Source organism: Nyctibius grandis, chromosome 6 (assembly GCF_013368605.1).
Source record: "Nyctibius grandis isolate bNycGra1 chromosome 6, bNycGra1.pri, whole genome shotgun sequence".
Taxonomy (NCBI): domain Eukaryota; kingdom Metazoa; phylum Chordata; class Aves; order Nyctibiiformes; family Nyctibiidae; genus Nyctibius; species Nyctibius grandis.
The window spans coordinates 85410380-85437846 of NC_090663.1; the positions used below are offsets into that span (position 1 = coordinate 85410380).

Sequence of the window (27467 nt, forward strand, 5' to 3'; positions counted from 1 at the left end):
GCGCGGGCGGCGCCGCGGGGGGCTTTTCTCTCTGCGGCGGCCGTGCGTCGCGCCGGGACTGACGACAACAGCGACGGGGTGGCGGAGGGGGGCAGGGCCCGCTGCGAGAGGCGGGCGCGGACGGAGCGGCCCGGTGTCGCTGCGGTGACGTCGCCTGGCGAGCCCCTGCGGGCGCGGCGGCAGGTCAGTGGGGCGCGGCGGGGGGCAGCCGGTCACGGCGGGGGCGGGGGCGGCGCAGGTAGGGGGCGCTGCCGCCCCTAGTCCCCCCCGCCGCTGCCGGGCGCATGCGCCGAGGGCTGAGGGGGCGCGCGCGGCGGGCGGTCGCTCCCCTCAGGCGGAGGGCGGGAAGCGGCGCGTCAGGCGGCGTCGCTCCCTCCGTGTCCCCATCGGGAACCGCCACTCGCCCCCCCCGCCCCAACCGTGCCCTGGCCTCGCCTCCGGCGGACCTCTGCCCCCCGTGCCCGGCTCCTGGGCGTCCTTCCCTCCCGGTGCCCGCTTCTCCCGACGCGTGTAGCGCCTTCCTGAGGCCCCTGCCCCTCAGCCTCTCCCCGGGGCTCTGCTGCCGCAGCCCTTCGAGCCCCAACGGTGACTTTGCCTTCAGGTGAAGCGCAGGTCGCGGTGCTGGCTGGGGTGGCTTCACGCGTGGTCGTGACCTGTCACCTCACGTTGGAGGAGAGGGTCCCGTGCTGAGGGGGGCACATGGGTGACTTTGGGCCTGCTTTACTTTTTCTATGCATACAAGGTCCGTGAGCAATCGCAGCAGCAGTGCTGAGACCTGCAGCGGTCAGTAGCTGTGCAGCTGGCAAACACGGCAGTTGGTCTTCTTGGGAGCCAGCATTTAGCCTGCCGGTTGCTACATGGGCAAAGATTAAGTCGGGGCTAGAAAAATGTGTTTCACGTGGTGTATTTCCCTTTTGAAGGATAAAGAACATGAGGTTCTCCCACAGCTGTGTAGTGCTTCTGGGCCAGTCTGTGTGCAGCTGCTACCAGGGCAGCAGAATGTCTTACTTTTGTACCTAATAAGCTCCCAAGTGTTTATTCCTGCTGCTTATTCAGTTCCTTAATGAGTTGGTTTACCAGAGGGTGAGATACTCTGAGGGAGGACTGTGTGGCAAGTAAGATGAGAGCGCTGGGCTGCACTTTTGGTGTCAGTGAACGGTTGGTTCATATACCTGAATCAGTCTCATCATAGTCCTGTGCTGCGGGGCTGCATTTTATTAAAAACTCATTTTTTGCTTCTTGTGATGATAGAGAAAAGGGTAACCATGGCAGGACGGACACAGGGGGGTCTGCCTGTGCCTGGAAACAGCTTGAACACCCCTCGCTGTCACGTGGAAGCAAAGCCTTTTCTGTTTGTGAGCACCCCGGCTTTGTGACATCTCTTGAATGCTTTAAATGTAGGTTTAAAATTATGTGTAGGTTTTATTGCTTAAAATGAGGGAAAATCAGGAGGTTATCAGCTTTTCGGTTATGAAGAAAATTGTGCTGGTCCCCATGTAATAACTTGTGTCCTTTCTTAGCTCATTTTCCATAGAGTGAAGTTATAAGGCAGGATAGGAACTTAAACTGCTGCAGCTCTGCTCATGTGTGTGTTAGAGTGACAATACCCACGGTGGATTACAAAATGTGTCTTTGAAAGTAGTTTCGGGTTTGCTGAATACTTGCATTCATTTTGGAGTGAATGTCCAGAAGAAGAAGCATTGCCACTGACTATACAGAAACATTTTCATAGTATAAAAAGTATTTTGATTTATTCTTTCTCCTCCCACCATCCTTCCTTGCCCCATTTTGCTATTTAAAATGCACAAAGCAAGCAAGCATTTGCATCAATGCTAATACAAAAGAATAAAAGATATTTTCTAACCAGAACCCTGTTTCTTCCAGACCCTGGATTACAGTTAAATTTTATTATGTTTTTTCTAGATCTTTATAACAATAGAAGTTGAGTTTGGAACTTGGTTGTGTACAGGTTAGCACTAACAAGTTTGCCTTTGGTTAAAAGTATAGATAAGTTGCTATAGATTTGTGTGGACCTGTATTATTTTTGTTTACGTTATCTTTGCTAGTGTTGTCTCAGGTATGAGTATTCCACTACTAAATGTAAGACTGTATACAGATTCTAATTACAGATTCACAGCTGACATTTGCTCTGCCTCTGTATTGCTAAGCTTCTCCAAAGTAATTTTCTCAAAGCTTCGTTTCTAAAGCAAGTGGTAAAAAGTGAGGGGTGTGGGGGCGATGCCCAGAATGCGGCTTGCAGTGGTTTTTCTTTAAGCTTGAATGAGAAACCTCTCTCCTGGGAAGGAAGTCCCAAGGTCGAGTGACTCAAAATGCATGAAACACTTAGATGGCTTCTTAAACTAAAGGTTTGCTGCACATAAGCCATGTCCACTCTGTGTCAGTGTGGCTATTTAATGCTGTTCAGCCACTAAAAGTATCCCATAATGATGCTTTACCTTTAATGGTGCAACTCACTATAGCCCTCAGCTGAGTAGTATATTGTTCTGCTAATCATTAATATAAATGTCTGGCTGAAGGGCTTGAATGAAGCTTGAACTTCTGCTTAGGTTGGGAGTTTTACCTGGCTTGTCTTTTCAAGGTAGTTGTTGACCTTTCACTATCTTGAGTGGTCAGCTCACAGCAGGGAGAGAAGCTGATATCCGGCTAAGGAAGCCCGATTTGCACAATAATTTGAAGACCATTTCCATTTTTGTCATCCTGTCGTAGAGGTGGGCTTCCTCTCTGATGGCTGTACTCACGTTTCCTTCTACGGTGCCTTGGCAGAGAGCTGAGAATTCTTTCATGTGGTGATTGCTACATGAATTACTTTAATTTTTGTGTTAATTTCATTTCCAAAAAGCTGTCTGCTTTGGGCAGTATGGCTTTGTTTTGCTCGTGTGAAATGAAGTACTGTGGTGACTGGCAGTTTTCAAAGACTGGCTAGCTACAGTTGAAATGTGAACAACAAAGATGAATTGATGCCTTAAAAAGGGTTTATATTTTTCAAGGTAAATCTGTGCATTCAAGTCCCTTCCCTCTAGTTAGCCCCTAATTTCCAGGGGCCCGATTCTGGGGTGCTGACAGAACTTGGTTTGCCGTTAAGATCAGTGACAGTTGGTGAGAGAGCCTTAACCAAAGAAAGGAAAAATGTCGGTTTAAGTGTAGTACATACTGATGAGCACTTGCAAGTAAGAGTGTGTTAGAACATATTCAAAGGCAGGATGGGAAGATTTTGAATGACTGCTCTTCAGTAGGGCCTTGGTGATTGACAGAGTGAGAGGTTTGCATTTTTGACATAAAACCAAACTTTACTATTACCAGACCTGCCATGAATATCAACTAGGTGTCTTAATTGTATCTTTACATTGTATTTATTTATAAGGATTAATATGCTTCACATTTGGAGGTCGTACCATAAATTTTTGCAGCGAGCTCTTCAGCTGCTGTACCTGTGTCGGTGTAACCTGTTTGCAACCCCTGGGTTTATGATAGATGCCTGCTGAGCACAGTCCTTTGGCCAGCTTTTTCAGAAGTCTTCTATGTAATACAGCTTTTTTTCCCCTCCCTGCTTTGCCTTCTACATAAAAGGGTAATTTCTGAAGTGTGTAGTGCTCTGGGTTTTTTTGTGTGTTCTTTTTAGTGGTTTGTACTGGGAGATACGGGGAGCAGAGAACAAATTATTTCTTTTTTTCAAGTCTAAGAAAATGTGTTTACTGGGAGGGAAATTGCCTGCTTTTTAGATTTAGTTTTTGTAGGCTCTCGTTAGCCAGTAGCTTGCTTTTCTGGTAACAGGGGAGTTATGTATTATTAAAGCACACTTTGTGACATGCACAAGTGCTTTAAAGAATTCCCTTTTATATATATATGTATTTAGTAGTGCTGCTTGTCTGATAACTCGCACAAGCAATTGGTACTGTGAATCCCACGACTGCTGCTGAAGTTCAAAAGCTGCTGTGGGGAATCTAGTGGGGAGGGCAGACTGTTTACAAGGCATTCTGAGTTATTATGTGACTTAATTTTCCTCAGTTTTGTGTTTTCCGACGCTACAAATAATTAATAGCACATAGTCTCACAGGGAATGTGTGAATTTTTTTAAATGTAAGATAAAACATGAATGATTGCTCCTTGAAATAAGAATATTCTGATTTTTCTCAGAGGTTATATTTAACTTTCAGTTGACAGAATGACAGGTATGGAGACTGAAACTGCAAGAGACAAAGCCATGGAAGAAGAAAGCACTGAACAGAAAAAGGAGAGAGAGAAAAAGAAGAGGTCAAGGGTTAAACAGGTGCTGGCAGATATAGCGAAACAAGTGGATTTCTGGTTTGGCGATGTTAATCTCCACAAAGATAGATTTCTCCGAGAGCAAATAGAAAAGTCCAGAGATGGGTGTAAGTTTATATTCAGCACATTTCAATAAACAAGTATGTTTAACTTTCTTCTTCACTGTATTGCTGCTGACAGCTACAAGTTAATTTGAGGTGCGTGTCTGCTCCTGGGCAAGAAAGTAGCTTCGTGCTGGAAACCAGCATTAGGATTAGCAGCTCAGGAGGCAGAGCTTGGTACTAGTTTTTAGAAATTGTGTGTAGTGTTTCTCTTTGGCTTTCCTTTACTACCAGCCAGAAGTTAGAGGCATCTGCTAGGGTACAAATGACTGTTTGGGAGACCTGATTTTTTAACTTTGTATACTTTTAAGAATGAGGAAACTAACAAGAGTCATTTTGCCCTTGCAGGTACAGTACTTGACTTGTAGGCTAGATAAATGCAGAAATTAAAATTTCACTTGGATTTACGGTGAGATAGATTTTTTTGTGTGTTTTCTGCACAAGTTTGATATGTGAGAAATTGTGTATTTGCATGTAGGGCTAGTGTGGGTCTCTTCAGACAGTTTTTGACATGGTTGATTTGACTTCAGAGTAGGAAATTGAGCTTAGTTCTGAAACTATTTGCCAGTTTCTGAAGCAATTTACATGTTAGCTGCAGTGACTAGTATGCTTTTGCCTTAAAAACAGAACATGTGTGGTAAATACCAGTCTATCAGTCAAATTGTTCAATTAACTGTGTTCTGCCAGATGGACTAGAAGTGTGGTATGTCTAGATGGACTAGAAGTGTGATAAAAAGAAGTGGTCCTTTTCCATCAAACCAAAAAAATGGCAGTTTCCACAAGTGTTGACTTATTTTTGTTTTCTTAAGGAGTCCATATTTATTTGAAGTGTAAATCATTAGTCCAGTTGCACTGTGTGAAAAGTGTAGCCTTCTAACTGCTTGGCATAGTCCTCAATTAGATGGAACTTCAAGCCAGTTTTTAAAAAAGGGCCTTCAGAGGAATAAAATTTACCTTTTCTAGAGGTATTAGAGCTTGGATGTCTTTAACTTTTTTATTAACACTGAATACTACATAATTTTCTGTCAAGATTTTAGCAGCATGACTCATGGCAACCCAAGTGCAAGCAGGGGTTCTTTTGTGTTGGGAAGACTGGGTTAAACACTTAATTGAGTGCTTGAAGGAGAGGCATGTCTTCGATGCAAATTGGTTTTGTATTGTAAAACTACATCAGAAAGGAGGTTTTCCTCCTTTCTTTTCAAAGACAATAGTTACCAGTGGGGAGCTAAAAGAACGAAATTCCTTTGGTAAAGGCTTGCACAAAAGAAAATTAAATATAGGTTTACTTGAAACTTTAATTTTGATGGTAGAAGTTTTCTATAAGTCCTTGGCAGCATGGTTACATACTGCACTTACAACTTGAAAATTGTTTTACACATAGCTAATGCTTTCTAGATTACCCTGATTTAATCATTTGCATGTTTTTTTATCCCTAGACGTTGACATATCCCTGCTTGTTTCTTTCAACAAAATGAAAAAATTGACTACTGATGGAAAATTGATAGCTCGAGCGGTTAAAAGTTCATCTGTTGTAGAGGTATTTAATATTTTACTCTCGTATTTGCTGATGCTGGAGCAGTTATGACAGTGGTACTGAAGTAGGCAATAATCTCATGGAAAATGTTTCTTCATGTCTTGTTACTTTTAGTTGGATTTAGAAGGAACTAGAATCAGAAGACGCCAACCGCTGGGTGAGCAACCGAAGGACGTGGATAGTCGTACAGTCTACGTGGTAAGGTTGTAGTTGTTGTATACGCCTCGTGTCTGGCAGAGTGCTTTATTTCTAACTGGGGAAACTCTTTTAAACTTTCTTTGAGTGCAAAACCCACTGTGCATTGTCTGTGACAATCTAATTGCATGGTATTATTTAATGGATTAAGAACAACAAAACCAACATGAAGCAGCCACATAGCTTCACCAGAATTAGAAGGTGGATTTTCTTTGAAAACATCATGGATTTAGTACGAGAAATGTTTATGTAAAGTATAAAAGCAAATAGAATTTGATTGTGTTTTTTTTCTCCAAAAGAAACAGACAGTGTGAGGGAGGGAAATGCATTATAGGTGTACTGAACTTGTAATGCAAAGCCCTGTAGAGTGGGGTCAGTGTACATGCAGTAAATATTTTTGTTGGTATCAGAAATGTATCTATGCATCAATATTCTTGTTAACACAGGCAGGGACTGGGCAGGTGGCTGGATACTGTTGCTTGTGCAGAGTATGTGAAGGAAATAAATTAAGCAAAGGCAGGGGAGCACTGGCAGTGACCATGGCAAGAAAGGGATTAGGTTTGGTACACTTGATTTTTTTGTACCAGTTTAAATCATTTTAAATGCTGAGCAAAGAGCTGCTTCACCTGCTAGTAAGAAAAGGTGTGCTTTCATTTAGCCAGTGTTGCTTTCACTGTGCTTTTCTAGTTAATGCCATTAGAGAAGCAACACTGGTACCAAGAAATATTTACAAATTCCATTAATGTAGTCAGTTTTAGAATAATAACTTCATTAGTTTTATCAAACAGGATCTGGCTGAGTTTGCAAGATAGTCAGGTACTTCATGAAGTACAATCCGTTTACAAAATCTGTTACTGCAAGTGCCTGTGGTTTTGTAACACACAAACATCATTCTTTTACAGGCAGAATATACCTAAATGAGCTAGTCTTATTTTTAAGGGGTATTCTAAATTTAATGAGTGACACAGCTTAAATACATAGTTAAATGGTTTTTAATTTTAAGCTTTTCTGTAAGACCGAACTAGGTAAGTGGTGTGTTCTGTAAGTGACTGAATTCAGAGAGATCTTATTTAGAGAATATGTAGCAACCCATTATCTTCTCTTATTGCTACCAAAAAGGATGGGTCTTTTTCCTTTTTAAAGACAAGTGTGGGAGGTATCTACTCTTTATACTGCAATTATGGAAATATTAAGCCACGTTAAATGACTGGTATGTAGCAATGGGGGAGAGCAGAAGCAGTCCAAGTTTTTTACGTTTTGTTTCATTCTGAAGTAGGTGAAAGAAAAATTTCTATGTTGGATTAATACAAAGGTTACAGTTAAAGCCTCTACTGTGAAGGATTGTCTCGAACAGTAGTATATTTTCTGAATTTATGCAGGAAGTCAAATCTTCATTTCTGAACTAAGAATGGAGACTTAAAGATGTGTTTCTTTAAGGAACAGTAACTTCAGTATATTTTTTTATTTTTTACAATCTCATTTAGTTTAAGGAAAGTTTTCATTAAATTTCTCTGAAATAATTGTATGATTAGTGACTTTTTTAATATGTTTTAACATAAACTACACTTTGACATACACTATTATTTTGTACTCATACCGTAATATTTTTAAAGCTTCAAGTAACTGACTTTTCAACCTTACACCAAACCATAATGAAACATTTTTCTCAGGGAGGCAAAGTTCAATGAAAATAGTTTTCTACCTGAATGTGATAAATAATGTTTTCCTACAAGGAAAACATTTCAGTGCAGTAACTTGCCATGAAAAAAAGGGCAGCAAATTGCTGACTCTCCAGTATTGTTTAGGCATGAATTTGACAGTAGGGTTTTAAAGTGTTCAGCTGTGTCTATTTAGAAATTGATATGACAGGATTTCTCTTTGATTGGTGAAGGGAAATGTTTAGGAACTGAGACATGCCTATAAGCTGCTAAAATGTGTTTCTACGTTAATGAGTTTATAGAAATAAAAAAAATCAGATAGTTTTATCATCCAAGAAGCTGGGTAAAAGTTTCTGCTGTGTCTGATCAAGTAGGCTGTAAGTGCTAACTGCTGAGCTTTAAAATGTCAGCTACTGGCAGGAATTGATCAGTTTGAGTAGTGACTCTTTGCTGACCTACAGGAATTCTTTCTGTGGTACTTGGATTACCAACAATAAGAAAAAAAAAAACCCCACAACCTTGTGCTTTTCAGTGGGTAGTTTGAGATAATGCAGAATTATGTTGGCTTAAATTTACAAAGATGTTTCATGCTCCAAAGATGCAGCTTCAGATGAGGTCTTGGTATCTGTCACAGGAAGAAGACAAACATCTAAATTAAATATTTAATGTATTTGTTATAGGTATATTGAATGATTAGGAATCCATTTTCAGATCACTGTTTTTACTACCTGAATGCTATGACCTCTTGAAAAGAATACTTACTGAAATAAAAAAAGTGTTTAAATGTTATCACATCAAACTTAAATAAATTTTGTTGTGGCAACTTTTTTTACTAGGAAGATGTAGTAAACCATCTGATACAACGGTAATAGAGTAGTGAGAAAATGACCTACCTTTTTTTTTTATTTTTAGGAGCTGCTTCCCAAAAATGTCAATCACAGTTGGATTGAGCGGGTGTTTGGGAAGTGTGGTAATGTCGTTTACGTCAGCATACCCCGGTATAAAACTACTGGGGATCCAAAGGGATTTGCTTTTGTTGAATTTGAAACTAAAGAGCAAGCAGAGAAAGCTATCGAGGTGAGTCATGGTGCCTCTGGTCTGTTAATGTTCCTCCTGATTGTCACTTTGTGGTATGGATGGTGGAGTCTTTGTTGGTACATCTACTGAATCGTAGAGAAACTCCTAAATATCATAATATAAAAACTTAATTCAGCAGGAGTTACGTTCCACCACCACCACCAAAAAACCCCACAAAACCCATCACACCACTGAAACTACTGGAAGAACGGTGTGTACTTCTAGAGTCATGAGGGAAGTATACATTCCATCTTTCTGGAATGAATATAGAACTGCTGGTTTTAACTTGGATGGAGATTCTTTAAAAAAGAAAATATGGTTTTTAGTCAAGGTTTGTACATGTCAATTTTTTTTTTTTAAAGTTTTTGAATAATCCACCAGAAGAAGCACCACGGAAACCTGGGATTTTCCCCAAAACAGTAAAGAATAAGCCTGTTCCTGCACTGAATACAAGTAACAGCAGTGTAGTAGGTAAGTGTTGGGATCAAGAAACAAACTGTTCTGTGCCTCAGCTTCTGAAGAGAGAGGTTTGAACAGTTGTGTTTCTGCAGTCTCATGTTTCTTAAAAACTTTATAAAATAAAAATGCATGTTGCTGTTTGTTCATTAGCCAATGTTGTCTTGAGAATGAATGTGTAAAACTAAAATATAGTAAACGTCTGCCTTCTTGTTTTCCTGCTTGATAAAGAACTTAATTTCTTTTTTCCTCTGTTGCCACCTACCCCCATTAGTCATTGTGAGGCTGGCAGAGCAGCTTTCACACTGTACAATAAATCATTAAGCATTTAGCATTAGCACAAGACAAATTTGACACAGATGGTTTTAAAAATATTTAGTGTTGAAGGGAAAGATACAGACATAAGAGAAAAATTAAACAGTAGTGCTGTTCAGATGACTTTGTGATTAGCTGACATATTTCAGAGCAAACCTTGTGGTATTCTTCTCTCTGCTGCAACTTTCTGTGAGAGAACTATGAAAACAGTGGATTTTTGCCTTTCTTCCTCTTTGGAACTCTTGCTAGTTGAGCAGAACAGTCTATAGGAGAATGAACTTTTTACAGCATATTTACAATTCCACTTTATTCATAATTACTTGCAAAAACCTGGAGGATATTGCTGAGAAAAGAGTCCTGAATTCACAGTTGAGCGTGTTTCCAATAAATACAATCTACTGTGACTTACAGAGCAGCATCACATGGTTATGTTGCAACTTTGATCACTGAAACATTTTTGCTTGTTTCTGATGATACAATGCAATTTCCCAGACTTCAGACATCTTCCCATCTTTTTCATAAGCATAATGATGAATCATGTGTTATATTCCTCACTATTATCAGTCATTCTTTGTTACTCCAGTAAATATTAGGGGAAAAAAGAGAGTCAAAGAAAAAACATGCTTTTTAAACCATGCTTTAGACCCACTGAAGATATTCTCTGCTGCTTCGTACTACATCCTGCCTATTACAACTTGAAAACAAGGAGACAGAATTGAAATATTTTTTTTCCAGATTGGTTAAGTTAACATTCTTTAATTTCGTAGGCAAATAGTTGTTCATTGCATAAATAGTGTTATATATTCATTGGGCTGAGTATTTCCTTTTATTCTCTGAATACAAATCAGCAGTTTTTTTTATTTTCTTGTCGTTGTTTGGCCTGGAAGGAGGAAGGTATCTCTTCTCAAAGACAAGTAAGGGATGACATAACAAAATGTGCATTTCTTAAGAAGGAAAGAAGCCTAGCTCCTTTATTTTTAATTTCAGAGTAAGTACTTCAGGAATATAGCCAATCTGCCCTTGCGACCCAGACGTCTTTCTCACTTTGTGAGGCTGAGAGTTTTATCTGTGTTTTTTTTCTCCTCTGCTTAACATGCCTAGGAAGAACTTTGGGACAAGGTATTGCCTCTCTCCTGTAGTTAGAGATGGCAGAGATAGGCATTTCATTTCACATCCCACATTATCATGACATGCAGTATCATGATTGTTTACTTAGGTCAGTTAACCTAATCTAGTTTTTAATCATTGGCAGTTTTAAATATTGTATTTTTAATATAGAAGAGAAGAAAAAGAAGAAAAAAAAGAAATCCAAAATCAAGAAAGAGAGCAATGTCCAGGCAGCTGCAGAGACAAAGGAATCAAACACAAACACTAAAACAGGGCAAGTACCCAAGTCAAAAAGACATAGGACTTCATCGGAGTGTTCAGAAATGGAGGGAACTGAGACTCACAGGCAGCCCTCGAAGAGAGAGAAAAGAAAATGGGACAGAACAGAAAGCTCAGAGGTACCTTGGGAAAGCAGGCCGGGGAAGAGAAAAAGAACCAGCTCTGGAGATGGGGAGGCATCAGCTCCAAAAGTCAAGAAAACTGTTCAAAAGGAGGAAGTTTGTCCTGTAAAAGAAGAAACAACAGAAGCTCCAAAAGATTCCAATGGTAAAGTTTGTTGCATCTCTTTTTAGTATTTTCATGATGTATATGCATGAATTAAATCAAATGGCAGCTGTTTCTCTTGCAGATGACAAATGGTAGGCTCAGTAATGAGGTAGAAGTCTAGATAAGGAGAAAAGCTTGAGTTAAAAAAAAATGTTCTTTGCAGTTGAGATTGTATTTGTAGTGGCCCAAGTTAAGTAAATGAGAATCTTTATATGCTAGAGGGTAACAAGCAAGTGAGGAATGGGGAGGTTGCAGTAAAACATGGCTGGAAAGAGACAAGAAATGTAACAAGTGTAATACAAATGCATTAGTGAACTGACTTTTGGAGGCTCATATGTTTATTGCTTGGATTAAAGATTATTGAGTAAACCTTTTCAGTGCTGGGGAAAGATTCAGACACTGAATTTGTGTCTTTGAAAGACTGAAAACTTAACTGGTAAAAGGTTGTTCTGCTTGGGGCAGTAGATGAAAAATGGTTGATATGGTGGAGGCATAACGAGGTCAGTTTAGGAATATGTGGTGTTCCCTGCAGTTAAATTTAAACCTGGTAATGAGTCACTGCAAGGAGATAAGCTGCATGGAGAATAGGAAAGAACTTTCAACCCCGAAGCAGGTAAATCTCATCAGAAGTAAAAATAGTTGACAAAGAAGTTAATATCAATAGAACTTCACTGGAGTAAAGTATGGATTAAACAGCCAGCCTCGGCAAATGGCGACAGTATAAGAATCTAGATAAGTAAGATTAAAATACAAAAGAAAAAGCTGATGATCCCAGTTTCTTACATGAGATAAGAAAAAAAAAGCAATAGGTGGGATTAAAAGCTGCATTGAAATCACATTTGGGTTGACAAGAATCCATGATTAGAGGCTAAACTCAGGTAGTTGAAGGTGGACTAGAAATAGGTGGTAGGCTCTGATTTTTGTGGAAAGGTTTTAATTAAGATTTGAATCAAAGAACCAGTGTTTGTTAAACTATTATTGATAAAGTAAATAATACTATGTCATTTTATGGGAATATTCAGGCTGTATTACATAATACCAATATCTTTAAGTATCTGTCAATGTTAGAACTAAACGTTATTCTTTTGAACTTTTTAATGTAGACGTTTCTGCAGAAGATGACAAAGATAAGAAAGACACATCCCTTTCAAAATCCAAAAGGAAACATAAGAAAAAACACAAAGAAAGACACAAAATGGGTGAAGAAGTCATTCCACTCAGAGTACTCTCCAAGTAGGTTTGAAACTGATCTGTGTGACCAGCTTACGGCACCTGGTGGATGGGGAGGTGGTGGATGGGGAGGTGTTTATTGTAGCATGAGAGAATTCCATTTTCCATGGTTTCACTGAGCCAATTGAATTTTTTTCTCAGAGCAGTACTGGTTACTAATGTGGAATAATTCCTTTGCTGTGTACTGGTAGGCTGGTGCAACAAAGCCTAAGTTAGAAAACTTGATTATAACACCCCCAGGCCTCCCCTGCCCACCCCCCACCCCCCAGCCCCCCCCCCAAAAAAAAAGTGAGGGAAAAAAAAAAAAAGGCAAGCTGATCTCTGCTTCTGTGTGTGAGACTAAGGCTAACAATCCCTACTTGTTCAATTTGATTTATCCACCACTTCCAGTCCAGGATTAGGCACAGGCTGGGTGGGCTCAGCTTCCTTTTTATATATATATTATATATAATTATATAGTTTATGAACAAATTCATACGTTTTATGTACACTTTGCTTTAATATCAGTCTGTACTGGGTGTCTTGACAGTACAATTTTGCATTTAGTTTCTTTATTAACTACAAAAGGCAGTAGTGATGGCCTGTTGGTCTCAGGCCTAATGGTAGCTATTTTTTTAGCTAGCCAACTTTTTGCCTTTCTCCAAACCTCGGGCATTTGGAATGTTATTTTGTCTTGTTGCTTTGTGGAAGTGTTTGTGTTTTCCTGGAGTATGCTATGAATTGTCAGTTACAGGAAACTTTCAAAATCACAAGTTTTTACATTCTTTATTGAATTTTTATTGCAAACATATACAATGTCTCCAACCTTTGGAATATTTTAATTCAGACTGTTTAAATCTTTGGATGTCTGACAGTCCATCACCATTGCTAAAGTGCAATTCCAATTTTTATATAACAGAGTTGCATATTAGCAACGGTATTAGCCTGTAGCTGAAAAGGTTCAAATACCAGAGTTTAAGTCTGGCTTATAGGTTAATAAATACAGTTCACAAAAGGTACTCGTGTGTCTGTTGGGCTCTTAGGAGTCACCACAACTAAAACATGGAAGCACTTACTTTAGGGATTCAGCAAGTACCTCCATGTTAAAGCAGAGGGGGTCCGTGCCGTCTTGTGCTATAGAGTGATGTGAAATTGTGCTTTATGTTTACCACGGAGGCCACGTGTGGTGCAAATACATCTGCAAATACATTTCCTAGGACGAGGGAAGTGTTTTCAGTTGAGAAAAAAGGATTCACCATCACTAAAACATGGAAGCACTTACTATTGAGGAACAAAGCAAGTACATCCACATTTAAGTTGTGGGGGTCCTTAAGTGGAGACTAAATAGTAACTTAAAAAAAAATAAAGCACAGAATACATAGTTCTGATAATGCAATAGTAATGAAAAAACATATATATTATTACTGTAAGTTACTGCTTTGAGCTGCAGCTAATTCTAGAAATGCGTTCAAAGACATTAGGATCCACCGCCACTGAAACATGGAAGCACTTACTTTTTTAGGCAGCAGGTACCTCCATGTTAAAGCGAAGGGAGTCCTTTAAAATTAAAAAAACACTTCAAATTTTTACCATACAGGCCACTGAAAAAAATGTAACGCTTATGCTTTAGTTCTTGTCGGCTGTAAGCAGATGAAGACGTGCTTTTCCAAAGTTCTTCATTTTTCTTTTCCTGGATGTAAAAAATCTTGCGACTGAAGCGTAGGCAAAAAAGAAAAATCCTGGATGGTGTTTCAGTATTGCGATCAGGATTCACCTCTACTAAAACATGGAAGCACTTACTTTTTTTTAGCCACAGAAAGCACCTCCATGTTAAAGTAAAAGGGGTCCACAAAAAACGGTGGTTACCAACGATGCTTGTCCTCTGCCACTGAGATTCTGAGACTGCTGCATCAAATACAGAGGAAAAAGTTTTAAATTTTATTTAACTATAGCAAAAGGGAGGAAAAAAAAGGAGAAAAAAAGTTTTAAAAGCGCATAAGCATTGCAAATACTTGCCTGGCTCATTCCCCATGGTCTTCTCCTCCTTCGAGTCAAGTTAGCAGCAAGTACCTCCTTGAGCTTGTATTTATACCATACCTTGCTATGGAATGGTGTTGCCTTTTTATCTCAAAGAATCATTACGTGGCTCTTTTGTTATTTTAATGTCTTTGCTCTGTTGAGAATGTATGATCCTGGGTGAGTCTGGATGCTTTTTTTGAAGTATACAGTTGTCAATGTTAACAGCTAAAACCATTACCACAAGATATCCTCCTCTTTAAAAATCCTCTATCAGCTTGTTTGATAGCACAGATTAGGGTAACAATGAGTCGTTCTCACAGTGGCACTACAGGCATTGTGTTTCTGTGGAGCAAAGCTCTAGCTGTTTGCAGAAACATCTCCATGTTAAATGTATGTAAATACATAAATCGCTTCCATGTGGTGGTATTTTTTAACCAAAATGCATTTGAATAGTGAGGAATGTTCTTATCTCAGTAGGTTTTTGGTGAGTTTAACCAGTTGTTGATTTTCCATCAATGATTTTTCTAGAAAATAAATGACTGATTCTTAATATAGTAACACAGGAGCGGGTTCACTGAACTAATTCAGTGAATTCAGAGTTCACTGTCTCTGAATTAACTCTGAATTTAGTGCATGTGCTCTGTTTAGTTCCAGTAGAAAACACAGCTTACCAAGCTGTCCTGTGTGTTTTCTGAATATGTAAAACAAATTTGGGAGTCACTCTGTTTGAATGACAGGTTAGTCTTGTTAGAACTTGCCTGGAATAGTAAAAGCTAAAGCAAAATAATAAAAATAAAAATATATCAACAAGGCTTAATTGAACCTAAGTGCAGGGAGATCTCTAATGGTAAGAATGGCCTGCACTGCTCAGCAAGTTCAGCTTAAGCTATTTTTCTCTTAAGGTATCTCTGAGTTTCTAAACATTATTTTCTTGTCTACAACTGACATCCTATGCCTGTGTTTCTGCTTGTAGGACCGAATGGCTGGACTTGAAGCAAGAATATTTGGCCCTTCAGAAAGCCAGCATGGCCTCCTTGAAGAAAACCATGTCTCAAATCAAACCTGAGCCTGTGGGAGAGATGGAAACAGAATCTTGTGCACAGAAAAAGCCTAAATCTGAAAATGACAAATGTAATCCTGTTTGTGATGTTTTTTTGTCTTGTTTTCTTCATGATTCTAGTACACAAAATAAGTGATTTAAGGCACTGGTCCTCCAGAAACACTGCAGGATGGTTTTTATTTTCTATAAATTAAGAATTTGGCTTTCTCTGAATGCCAAATACTATTAAAAGCAAACCCCCCTCATTTAGATAGTCCTTACTTATAAAATTCATTAGTCCCAGATCTAAACAAGTAATTTCATCATATTCCAGTAGCACTTCTTAAGCTTAAGGATCTTTTTAGGTAACTGTAACTATAAAAGCCTCAGAGAGGTAAATCAAGAATCAGCTTTTTTTGATGATGTAACTTGGGCCTGATTTGCTTAAGCTTAACTATACCTGCAGCAATTCACAAAACAATTTCTGTAAGGCAGGCATGCAAAAAATGGCTTGTAGTTGGGTTTTATCAGCTTTATGGTTAAAAGTAGCTTTGTAATTATGTCCTCTTAGTTAAATTTCCAATTTTTTTCAGAGACAGAATTGATATTTTTTGCTCTGGATCCTCTGTACTTCACTAACTTCAGTGCTCTCATTTCAATGCCTGTCTGCTTATTTTTAATCACTCTACAAGTGAGGGTTCAACTATTAACTATAATCAGTAGATTATAAAATATTCTTTTAAGGAGACCCTGTACTCTTTTTTTTTTGGAGCTATTTTCATTTTTTTTTTTTAATTCACATTGACTTTAGCTTGTAAACAGTGTTGATTCTAGATTAAAAAAAAAAATACTTAATCTGCAATAGCAGTATTTGATGCCTCTTGTTTCATTTCTTGTGTACACCACATTGCTTGTGTGCTTTCATAGCATCTTTAGTTTGTCAAACCAATAAATGTAAAACTTTTTCTTTTCTTTTTTGCCTCTTTTCAAATTGACCAGCCACCAGTGAAGCTTCTGCCCCTCCTGCCAAGGCTAACACAATGGGGCCCCAGTTCGTGAGTGGAGTAATTGTGAAGATCATTAGCACGGAGCCCCTGCCGGGCAGGAAGCAGATCAAGGTAATGCCTTTGTAACCTCAGGGTAGCTGTTAGCCTTTCCTCTTACAGTGCCCCCCAAATGTTTGAATATGGAATGCCAGTTAAACAAGTCTTACTGATTATTTTTCTTTTTGTTTGTTTGGCCAGTAGCTGTGTACAGATTCTTCTCTGGTATCTGTTAATGGCAGATTTTACAGAGGCAAAATAGGGTAAAGGGGATGTTTCAAAGCAAAAATTAAGAGTGCTTCAAGCAATGTCAAGTTTATAATGAGAATAATTACAAAAATAACGCTCTAGAGGAAGAGCTCTTTAAACTTAAAGAGGAGTTGAAGACAAAGTGGGTGCAGTGTTCTGTACCAGGGTTTTAGCATTAACAGGAATTTGGGGGACAAGAAGATGCTCTCTGCATGAGAAAACAAATCTTTTTTTCCGTAAGAAATTCACAATTACACAAACTTCATTTCAGTGAGAGTGACAGAAGTAGAACTTATCCAGTCATTCATTCACCTCTTTCTTTCTTTTTTTTTTTTCCTATGGCAAGTGCTCTTTTATCTCAATTTTAAAAAGGTGTTTAGAATAACTTAAATTTTGTTTCATGTTATGATATTAAAGTTACACATGTTTAGTAGAATATTTTCTTTTAAGGAAAATAGTTTTAAGCTGCATCCTTTTGAAATGGGAATAGTAAAGGTTTTCCTAAGGAAATAATTGGCTTTTTCCAGATAGTGAATTCTCCATGAATGTGACACAGGACATTTTCTTTCACAAATTGCGCTTTTGGATGAATAACAACTGGAAAGAATTTGAACAGCTTGAACTCGTGTTGGAATAAATATTCAGACCACTTAGGACAATGAGAGAATGGTTCAAAACACACATTATGAGATGACTTACCAAACTACCTATATATAAAATTGAGGAGCCCATTTGAAGTCACTGGCTGCATGCAAGTGTGAAGTTTAGTGTGTGTGTAAATCTAAGCAAGATGAGAGATGTTTTTCTCACTGAAAACAAACTGATGATAGGGTTTCAACTTCATCAGTCTTATCTGCCTAGGTCTATTTGTAGGCAGTTGTCTGAGTGCTGGAGACACCAAGAGAATGTAGTAGTTGTCACTGTAACCTTTGAGGGCCCCTCTGACTGCAGTATGCACCTTACTGCGTTAAGTTTGTGTCACAGCTTAACATATTGTGGTCAGGAGGTAGCTTACTGGTCCCCTGATAGCTGAAAACAACCTTAGTTGGGTATTTCCAAGTATTTCCAGTTATTTTTCTGGTTTAGTTTTAGGGAAGTGTTTCAGGGAAGACTTATGCTTTATGGAAGTAAAGGGGGACAAGATAACACTGGGGTGGCCTTTGCCATTATCAGTCATGTCTTTGGTTCCCATAATCAGTAGATAGGCAAAATATTTCACAAAATGTTAGCAAACAAGTAAGGCAAGTTTTAAGGGAGACACATCATTGCAGAATACAACTGTAGGTGGAAGAAGCAATAATCCTCAGGGTGCACCAGCTCTTTTTCGGATCAGCAGTGGAAGCTGCAAACTGTACTCTACGCTTCCTGGATTTTTCCAGTTGCTTTTATGAAAGATCTAAGTCTTTGACAAACCCTTGCTTGGCCTGTGTTCCTGGACTGTCATAGCTACAGCAAACACTGCCTCAAAGCAATGCATCTAGGGTTTGTTTCCTTTATGAACTTCCAGAATTGGCCTGTATTTCTTACAGGCTTAATGACTTCCACACACTGCAAAGGTCTTTGCCGACTAGTTTTAATATTACTTTGATGCAATAATTTTTTACTTCACTGCTTCCATAGTTTGCTATAAAGGTGCTTCTCAGAGATCACGACATTTGCCAACTCCAGTAAACTGGGTGGCTGTAGTTTTCCATGTAAGTATGACTTTGGGATACCAGAATTAAGAGTAGAGAGTAGCTTGGGTTGGCTCTCAAATGATCTCAACAGTATTGGCACTTAAGGTTTGTTTTCTTTTAAGGCTGTCCTTGGTAGCGGAGGGTTAAAAGCAGTGTGTAATTCTTGAATGGAAGCAGCTTGCTTGAGCTGCCTGCTGTGAACAAAATTGCCTAGGAATGTGTGGTCTGAGTTAATTTCCCTAACAGCAGGTATTACAAGTGAGCTACTTGCTCTGAAAGAGCGTGTATGACTCTTCCTTCAGCTGTTGGTGACAATTTTCAGGCAGAAATCACTTCATAAAGATAGGAAGGGTTGGTTTACCACTACTCATTGCTCAAATAGTCTGCTGTGAATGAGCTTGCTTTAAATATTTCATGCATAGAATGACGTTAGGTATTTTTCTGTTGGACCAACATATATCGATGTTACAGTACACAAATAATTTTTCTTATTGCAAAAAAGCCCATACAGGTACAGTATTGAAATAAATGGATAATTACTGATGCTTAGTTAGTAGAAGTATTTTTATGCAAAAAAAAATAACATCTTCAGAAATTAGTGCTTTCAATTGGTGTTGGAGGGCAGGATGAGAGATAAATAGATGTAGGCTCATAAATCAGAAGTCAGTTATAACCTTCTAATGGAAAATATTAATTCAAAACTATTTGACGGGAGATTCATTGATTAAATTAAAAAGTTCAGTTATTGCTTTGGACTTCATGACCTTTTTGAAAATGTCAATGATCTACAAATTGAATGGTCAAAAAGTTATTTCTTATGTTCTTCTTTTGAAGTCTCGTTTACGGTCTGTTCTCTCACGTGCTTTGACAGGATGCTTTGGCAGTGCTGGCTGATGTCGCTTATGTTGACATGCTGGAGGGAGACACAGAATGTCATGTCCGTTTTAACACTCCTGAGGATGCACAGATTGTCATGAAATCATACAAAGAAATACAGATCAAAAACAACTGGAAATTCGAAGTTCTCACTGGTAAGACGTCTTTTTTTAATGGTAGTGCAGGAAAAGACTGAAGTACTGTGGAAAGGATTGTATTACATGGTAGCTTTATGGATATATTTAGCTATCTTAGTAGCTGGGTTTTTTTTATGTGAGTCTTCTTATTTTGCTATTATATTGAAATTGATAAAACAGGGTTTTTATGCCACCGTTCAGAGCTAAATAATGATTTTGCTTGCCTTTATCAACTTAATTCTGTTCTTCTGAGACTGATTGATTTACATCACTTTTAGTGACAGTGACTATAGAACTTAATTCACATTTCAACTTTGTGAATATAACATTCTGATGATGCCAAAGAATTGGCTCCTTAAACGAAGATTATATTGAAAATACTAAACTTATGTGAGAAATAACAGGACAAGGATCTAACAGCATGGATACACTTACAGTAGTTTTAGCACTTGCCTTCTAATTAATCTTTCTTTTTTCAGGAAGTTGAGTAACTTATGCCAATGCCTTTTTAAAATTGTAACTACACTAAAATTTTTACTGGCTTGCGTTGGAACTTTATTCTAATGTGTGTTAATTTTTTTCTGAAATTACTTTGCTGTTCTGAATTCATATCTTGTATTAGATTGAACTACTCTTCCAAGTGTAGAGAAGCCTCTTCATGGAAGTGAGGTGGAGAAAAAGGGGAGAGGGGGGAAGTCTCTCAAACTTTGTTGCTGTATGCATAAAACTCTTAAATTCTAGATATGCACTAAAAATCCTAAAGGCACAAAAAAAAAGGTAAAACAATCCAGATGAAATTCTCTCGTCTGTTTATTTAAATATTTTACCACGCTCCTGCACAGGCCCTCACATAGGGCCCAGTTCCATGTATGCAGGGATGCAAACCCCCATAAATGTCAGTTAAGGATTGCAGAAGGAAGGGCTATAATAGAAGCATTAACCTGCATGACAGTATAAAAGTTAATTAAAGTTTGAGACTCGCTGAACGCTGCTAATGTCATTTGGAGATGGATTTGGCTCCAGTGTTCTGTGTTCCAGAGATGCAGAAACAACTTGAAATGGGGCATTTTACAGCCGTGTGCTCTGTGTGTATTTGACTCTGGTTTTGTATCCTTATATAAAAGAGTGTAGTAGTAGATTAGGAGTAAGTACTACATTGTAGGAGTGTTCCATTCATAGCCTTAAGATATTTTTTTTTCAAACTGGTTCATTGAAATGAGAAAGGAAAGGCTTCTGAAGAATGCAGAAGTGGCTCACAGTAAGGATTTCAGCTTTTCTTGGTGGCATGAGGTGAATACAGAGAATAAGAATAAGGAAAGAATCTTTAATGCTCCCTACTGCAGGGACTAAAGCTTTCCCAGTAATAGTTTGCTTTTTAGAACTTGACTTGGACTAAATGTCTTCAGCTTTTCATCTGGCAAGGTATTAAACTTCTACAGTAATGTTTAGATGTTGGTGTGATTGAATGTATAAATAATGCTGTTAAAATGTATGCAAAATTGGTTCTCAGAATTATTAATTCCTTAACTTTTGCGGGAAGCTTTTCCAAGATCGATTGATAACTTCCCTCTAACTGAAGATTTCCCATGAGACCATACAACATTACATCACAAAATTCCCATCGTGATAGTTACAGCACAAAGCAGAGGAAACAGTGGCAAACTGCATCTTACTGCAAAAAAGCTGCTGAAAAAGCTGCAAAATTATTTCCTCTCATATTTCCCCCCATGTTAAAGTATTCCTAACTGCCCATGAAGTCCCCAGGGTTTGCTTGTAACAATGGTTTTGACTAAACAAAATTATCTCAGTCCTTCTTACAGTAATTATTTTTTTTCTGTGTGATAGTTGTCTGAAATTAGTCAGAGGTTGAGTACATCAGTGAATCAAAGGGCCTCTGAGTGCTACAGTGAAACCTCAGCTAAAACTGAGCTCCTTCTGCTAATTACATGTTGAGAGTGGTGCTTGCATATTGCCTCAGTTCTTCAGGTTAAATTAAAGCTCCTTGCTTAGGAAAACTTACTTAGATCCAGTCTTGGATCTAGACTTACCTGGCAATCCAGTCCTAAAGTTAATAAAATGCACAGGACCTTGATTCAGGTCCTGCCCAGCTCACACAGAACAGAGACCTCGGTGTCAGCTTTAAGCTTCTTTGGACAGAGTTTTTCTTTTCCCCTTGGTGCATGTTGTGAGATGTTGCAATGCTCCATGACTTCTGTGGCTATGAAATTTAACACTGATGGGGAAATACTTATTAAATTTCCCTAACAAGTATTTTCACATGCTTTCACCTTAGTTAGAAAAGATTCCTTCTCATCACAGCTGAAAACACTGCATGCATTTGTATTGAATACCTTTATTCATGTTACGTTAATTTGTTTTTCAAGGTGATCATGAACAACGTTACTGGCAGAAGATTTTAGTGGACAGACAAGCTAAACTTAACCAGCCTCGAGAAAAGAAGCGGGGTACTGAGAAGGTAACTTGCAAGTCAATTTTTTTCCTGTACAGCCATGGTTGAAAATATGACTCTCGTTTCTGTGTCAGTGTACATTTTTTTGACACATTAACATTTGGCTCTCTATTTAATCCAGTTAAATCACTTTCTACTGATTTTGCAGCAGGGTTTTACAGCCACAAAATAGAGAACATGTGGCTGTCCTGGTCCAATTGCCAAATGCAAGGCTTGTCTTTCTGGAGACAATTATCATTAAAAAGTTAAGTAGTCTTGATTTGCTCTAGTGTGATGAAATCTAGTGCTTTAGTCTTAGTTCCCTAGTGTGATAAAGAAAATTGAGACAAATCTGAATGCTGCTGCAAGCATCCATAGCTGAGCAGGTCTCAGACCAAAGCTGCCTCACATCTAGGGAAATTTCCTTCCAGCCTTGACCTTGGTGTGCCTTTCAGGCCACAGTGGTGAGAGAGTGCTGCAGTGAACTTGCAGACTGCAGTCTCCCCTCCTGCCCCAGAAAATCCTTCCAGGCATGGAGGCTTCTTGATTAAGCCAGTCAGATCCTTTACCTGACAGAGAGGAGCCAAAGAGTATTTCACCAACATTTTATTGCTAGGTTTACTTCACACACGTTGCAGATAAGGTTTCTGAGTTGGCTTTACCCTGAGTCTTTGTGCTGTCACTTGCAAAACTTCAAAATCATCTGACCTTAATTATTTGCTGGTGACTTCGGAGACTTTTTGTTTCCTAGATGCTCCAGTGATGCACACAATACCAGAAATTTCCTACTTGTTCTGTGTATAATTGAAAAGAAATAGTACGTAAAGAATTTCCCCAAATGACTGATGTAATTTTCTTAAAAACATAAAAATGGCATTGTCCTCTAGCCATTATTTTTTAATATAAGCAATAGGGGAATGTGAAAACTGTGCAGCTTTAGAGCCTTTTACTGAGTGCTGCTAGTTTTTTTTTCAATTTTTTTAAAATGTACTTTTACTTTTTTAAACAAAAGGTGCCAGTGGCACCTTTGACTTTAATTTGGACTGTAGGTGCCCTGCTCTCAAGTTCGTGTTCTTCATCTTTTGAAGATTGGTATTTGTTGACCAAACTGGTGTAAATTGGCCAGTAATGTGCCTCATCCAGGCTTGCAAATATAAACTGTCTCAGTTCTGCCTAACAAAAGCAGCAGCAGGGATGCAAACTCCTGCTCCTCCCCCTTACCCATCACCTTGCAGCACTGGGAGGTGTTAACTTCAAAGCTTAGTGAATACTATTTAAATGCTAACACTGTTAAGCAAAACATCAAGACAAGAATGCTTGGCTGTAGTTAATAACTCTTAACCCCTTCATTGCTTTCTGATAGTTTGTATTTAATACAGACTAAGAGGAAAAACAGTGTGTGTTTCTCTGTTCATTAATATTAATTTTAATCTTCCATTTGAGAATTCGTCCAAAGTACTCACAAGTTGACTTCTTCTGAAGATCACAATAAAAGGAAGGGGAAAAAAAGTAATAAATATTCATAATTAAACATGTGTAGCTGAATGTGCCACTAGTGTATCTTTCCTGTAAAGATCCATCGTGTTTAAGGTTTTCAAAGAGAGATCTTGTAACAGATTTTAAGATGAGCCTTTGCCTATTAGCTGGTTTATACTTATAATAAAAGAAAGTATAATATGCTGTCTTTAATTAGTGTTTAAATGTAGCCTTAAAAGTTCAATTCATGTAAGCTGCATAGTTGCAGTGATGTCAATGGATTTATAGTAATAGTGAACACGTGTCGTTGCATGGACTGCACCACATGACAGGCAGGACACAGTAACAGAGCACAGAGATGCTTTTGAGTGTAACTTCAGGCAGTTTGAGATTCCTCTTTTCCATGTGTTCTAAAAAGTCTAGGCTTACTCAGTGTTCCTGCACTGGGTCCCATGGCATGCCAGGGTAAGGGTTAACGACCCCTTCAGCAGAGGCTTTCTGAGGTAATGCCCCCCCCCCCCCCTCAAAAAAACAAAAGTGGTAGAGATTTTACTTTCTTTGGCATAGGTTTTATAATAAACTAAATGTCCAAAAGAGACCAGATATCCCAAGGTTCCCCAGACCTTGTGACTAATGCCTAGCCATCCTTTGGAGTTACAGAGGTGTTCAGTGTCAGGCCTTTCCCCCAGGCCTGGTCGTTCATTGTCACCTCTGTGCTCCCCTCTGCTGCCCCTTCCAAATCCATGTTCTCTTCAGCCTGTTGTTCAACTGCATGATCAAACAACCTTAGCGATTGAGTGACACAGATTGAGAACCTTCTTGCCAGAACTGTTTCTTGAGGGCAGTGCCAGTTTATGCAGACCTAAAGCAATTCATCAGTCTGTAGCCTTAAGCTCTCTAGACTGATTAAGTCTGTTCACAAAGCCAAGGCCTGCAAACTTTCCACTTGGGTACTTGTCTCCTGGGAGGAGGTGCTGCTGAACCTGGTTTACACCTTGTGAGCCCGCTTACATAGGAGGAAAGGCAGAGGTTTAAGAGGGTGGGAGTGGTGGTAGAAGTGAAAGGCATTTGGGGAGGAAGTGAGAATTGGGTGTTTGTGAAGGGTGGAATAATTTGCAGATATATGGGAAAGGAGGATGGTGGGAATGCCTGGGCACAGCCCACGCTATTCTCTTCTGAGTATGCCTGGGGCTGGGGTCTGTGTACTTGCAAGACTGAGTGTCTGTGCGCTGGTGGGGAGAGGTCCCCCTCCAGAGCACAAATAAGCCCCTTTCCCTGGTTCTCTGTATTGGTATCTACGGAAGGGCTGGGTACCTCTTTGGAGACAGGAGTAGTGCTGTGCTTAGAAATAGCTGCTGATACTGGATTGGTTAGCTGAAAATGGGAATCCTTGGTGTCTCTTGCGAATTCTGAGGTGCTGGTATAGAAACACTCACTGATACGAACTGGGAAGTTCATATCTTAGAGCTTTCCTTCCAGTGTTTGTGATTCTCCATCCCATATGTTGAACGAATGAGCCCCTGTACTCCTCACTGCAAGAGTTTAACTCTCTTAATCCTTTTTTTCAGATTGCAGAGAGTAAAAGTAACTCTTAGTTACATCTTTAAATCAATTTTATTTCTGGAGAATGGTTGAGAAAGTCGTCTAGCAGAACCTATGGTCTGATGCTGCTCAGGCACGCAGAGGCACGTACCAGTAAAACTGTGGTAGTGTAATTATAGTGCAGCAAACAGCAAACAATGCATCCATGCAACATCAGTGTAGAGTATAATTCCTGACTGCCATTATCAGTGGAGCAGCATACCTTGCACTTCCATGCTGTGTACAAGGTGCAGTGTCTGCAGGACATAGCTGTGACCACAGTCATGTGGATAAATAGTAAATAATTTGATTTATATGTGAATCAACCTCTTTAGTGGACTGCCAGGTGAGCAAGTGCCCCTTAACCTCAGTGCCAGCTCGTATGTTTTAGTAGTCTCCATCAGGTAAGGTGATGTGGATTTATGCTGGTGCGTTACAGACGTGCCCAGGTTCACAGGGGCTTCCTGCTTTCTCGCTCAGGTTAGGCAGCCTCTTGTGCTCCTTACATTTTGTTTTATTATTATTATTCTCAACTTATTCATCTAACAGTTACCTGATGAGCTCTTGCTTATGGTTGAGGAATCTTAACGAGGCACCACAGTAACAAAGCTCGTGCCTTTGCTTTTGGGTATTAGTATGACTTTTTTGCAGTACTGTAGTTAAATCCCTGAATGTTCTGGTATGGATGCTTTAAAAACAATTTACTCTCTGTTTTGTTCCTGAAGACAGCACCCAGACAGTACATGAAGTAGGAAACTAACAGGTTAGTTATGTTCCACAAGAGCGTTTCTCACACCTCTGTACTGGGAGCAGCTAACCTCCTCGTTCGCCAAGACATGGCATGTATTTTCTGCACAGGGCTAGTGACTACAGGTGTGTACTCTGAAACAAATCTGTGAAAGAGAAACAAATTGAAGATAAACTGGAGGGATTATCCAGATTTTGGTAGTATTTTGAAAAACAATGGTTTCTCTTTCCAGTTGCTTTGTGTCTTTAGCTCTTTGCAAGGAAGCAAAAGAACTATTTGACCTGCAGTGGGTGTTATGTGAGGGAGTTGCTGCTGAGATTGTTGCCCTAAAGTGTAAATATCCTAAATGATCCCAGACAGCCCAGTATCTCTCTAGTAAACCCTGGCTTTAGCTATGCTCAAATCTAGATTTGGATTCTTTGTAAAGTGGGGATGGGGAAGAATGCCCTATGCCAGGGAGAAGGCATGTTGTGAGAGCCCTCTGAACTGACGTGGAGTGCTGCCTGTCAGGGCAGCAGTGTGCAGAAGGTGTTCTAGCTGGGAATCTGGTCATCTGACCTTGTTTTTCTTACATCAGTAACAGCGTGAACCCAATAAAAGGGTTGGGTTTTTTTAACTTACTGTACGAGACTGTGTTTTGGGATTTCTGAAATAGTAGTTTTGTTCTCTACAGCCATGTTGGGAGGAAGAAGGGATGGAATGAAAGATGCTGCACTGTCCAGAGACTGAAGAGATGCCTTGCCTTTTTTGATGGTTCTGAGGCAATACTGGAATAAATCATGTCAGGGCTGCTGTAACTTTTTTTTGTCAGATGTACAGGGTCAGCTCAGCTGTTCAGAGATTAGCTTTTTCTTATGAAGTTTGGTAAATCAATGAATTGTGAATATAATTGTGAGATAAAGTCATAACAATATAATTTTCCTCTAATGTTTTCTACAACATTTTTCCTGTTTGCAGTTGATTGCTAAAGCTGAAAGAATGAGACTTGAAAAGACCCAACAGACAAGTAAACATATTCGCTTCACTGAAGACTGATGGTGATCTTGAAAGTGAACTAGGTATTTAAAAAAAAAAACACCCCACAACTGAAAACAAACCCCACAAACACCACTGCTTACAGCAACTAAACTGTTTCTAAGAAGGCATCAAAACCTGGTCTGTGTGATTCATAATTCTGCAGACTGCAAGTATGAAGATTGTTCTGAATCCTGTTTTTAAATAAGCTGAATGTTTACTGCTTCTGAGCCTGTAGGTAAAGCTTTCTGGACAAAATGTATTAAGAGATCTTGCTGTAGTTCACTTCTGGTTTTGTTTTCTTTTTTTTTTTATATGTTCAAGTTTTATACACTAGGTTATGAAATAAAATGCTTGAGAAATTTTCAGTCGTGCATCTCTAATTCTTCAATCTGCTTTATGACACTTTAAATAATAAAACTGGTTAATGCTAAATAAACCTCTCTAGGGCTCTGTTTAGTCCATCATGCTGCTCAGACATACAGTAGAATGACTATATAATGTTCTATGTATTTTACAGTGGGTAGGACTGTCCGAAAATCTGTCATTGAGAAGTCTGGAAGAAAATTTACTTGCATGAAGTGCACACTAAACTGAATTTAGACTTTTTTTTTAGAGGAATCTTCGGGAGAAGAAATAAGAAAACCTTTTTTACATCTGGTAACTAGCTCCAGAAGT

The 27467-nt window shown here is 39.1% G+C and overlaps 1 protein-coding gene across 3 annotated transcripts; it reads left to right on the forward strand.

Annotated features, from left to right (window-relative positions):
• Positions 1–27178, forward strand: LARP7 (La ribonucleoprotein 7, transcriptional regulator). 3 transcript variants are annotated; one of them, XM_068402985.1, is made up of 14 exons: positions 1–183; positions 1252–1397; positions 4176–4391; positions 5822–5922; positions 6034–6117; positions 8685–8849; positions 9212–9320; positions 10899–11273; positions 12377–12506; positions 15475–15632; positions 16540–16658; positions 19380–19539; positions 21906–21997; positions 26733–27178. In XM_068402985.1, exons 3-14 carry the CDS (start codon positions 4184–4186, stop codon positions 26808–26810), a joined length of 1779 nt encoding a protein of 592 aa, XP_068259086.1. In that variant the 5' UTR covers positions 1–183; positions 1252–1397; positions 4176–4183; the 3' UTR covers positions 26811–27178. The 3 variants fall into 3 exon arrangements, with proteins under 3 accessions (XP_068259086.1, XP_068259087.1, XP_068259085.1); XM_068402986.1 differs by lacking the exon at positions 1252–1397 and having other exon boundaries at positions 4183–4391; XM_068402984.1 differs by lacking the exon at positions 1252–1397 and having other exon boundaries at positions 2–183.
• Positions 27179–27467: the final 289 nt, after the last annotated feature.

Coding starts and splice junctions, on each gene's coding strand:
- LARP7 (XM_068402985.1), top strand. CDS start 4,184: ATGACAGGTATGGAGACTGAAACTGCAAGAGACAAAGCCATGGAAGAA. Junction 6,118..8,684: donor ATAGTCGTACAGTCTACGTG/GTAAGGTTGTAG, acceptor TTTTATTTTTAG/GAGCTGCTTCCCAAAAATGT. Junction 11,274..12,376: donor AGCTCCAAAAGATTCCAATG/GTAAAGTTTGTT, acceptor TTTTTAATGTAG/ACGTTTCTGCAGAAGATGAC.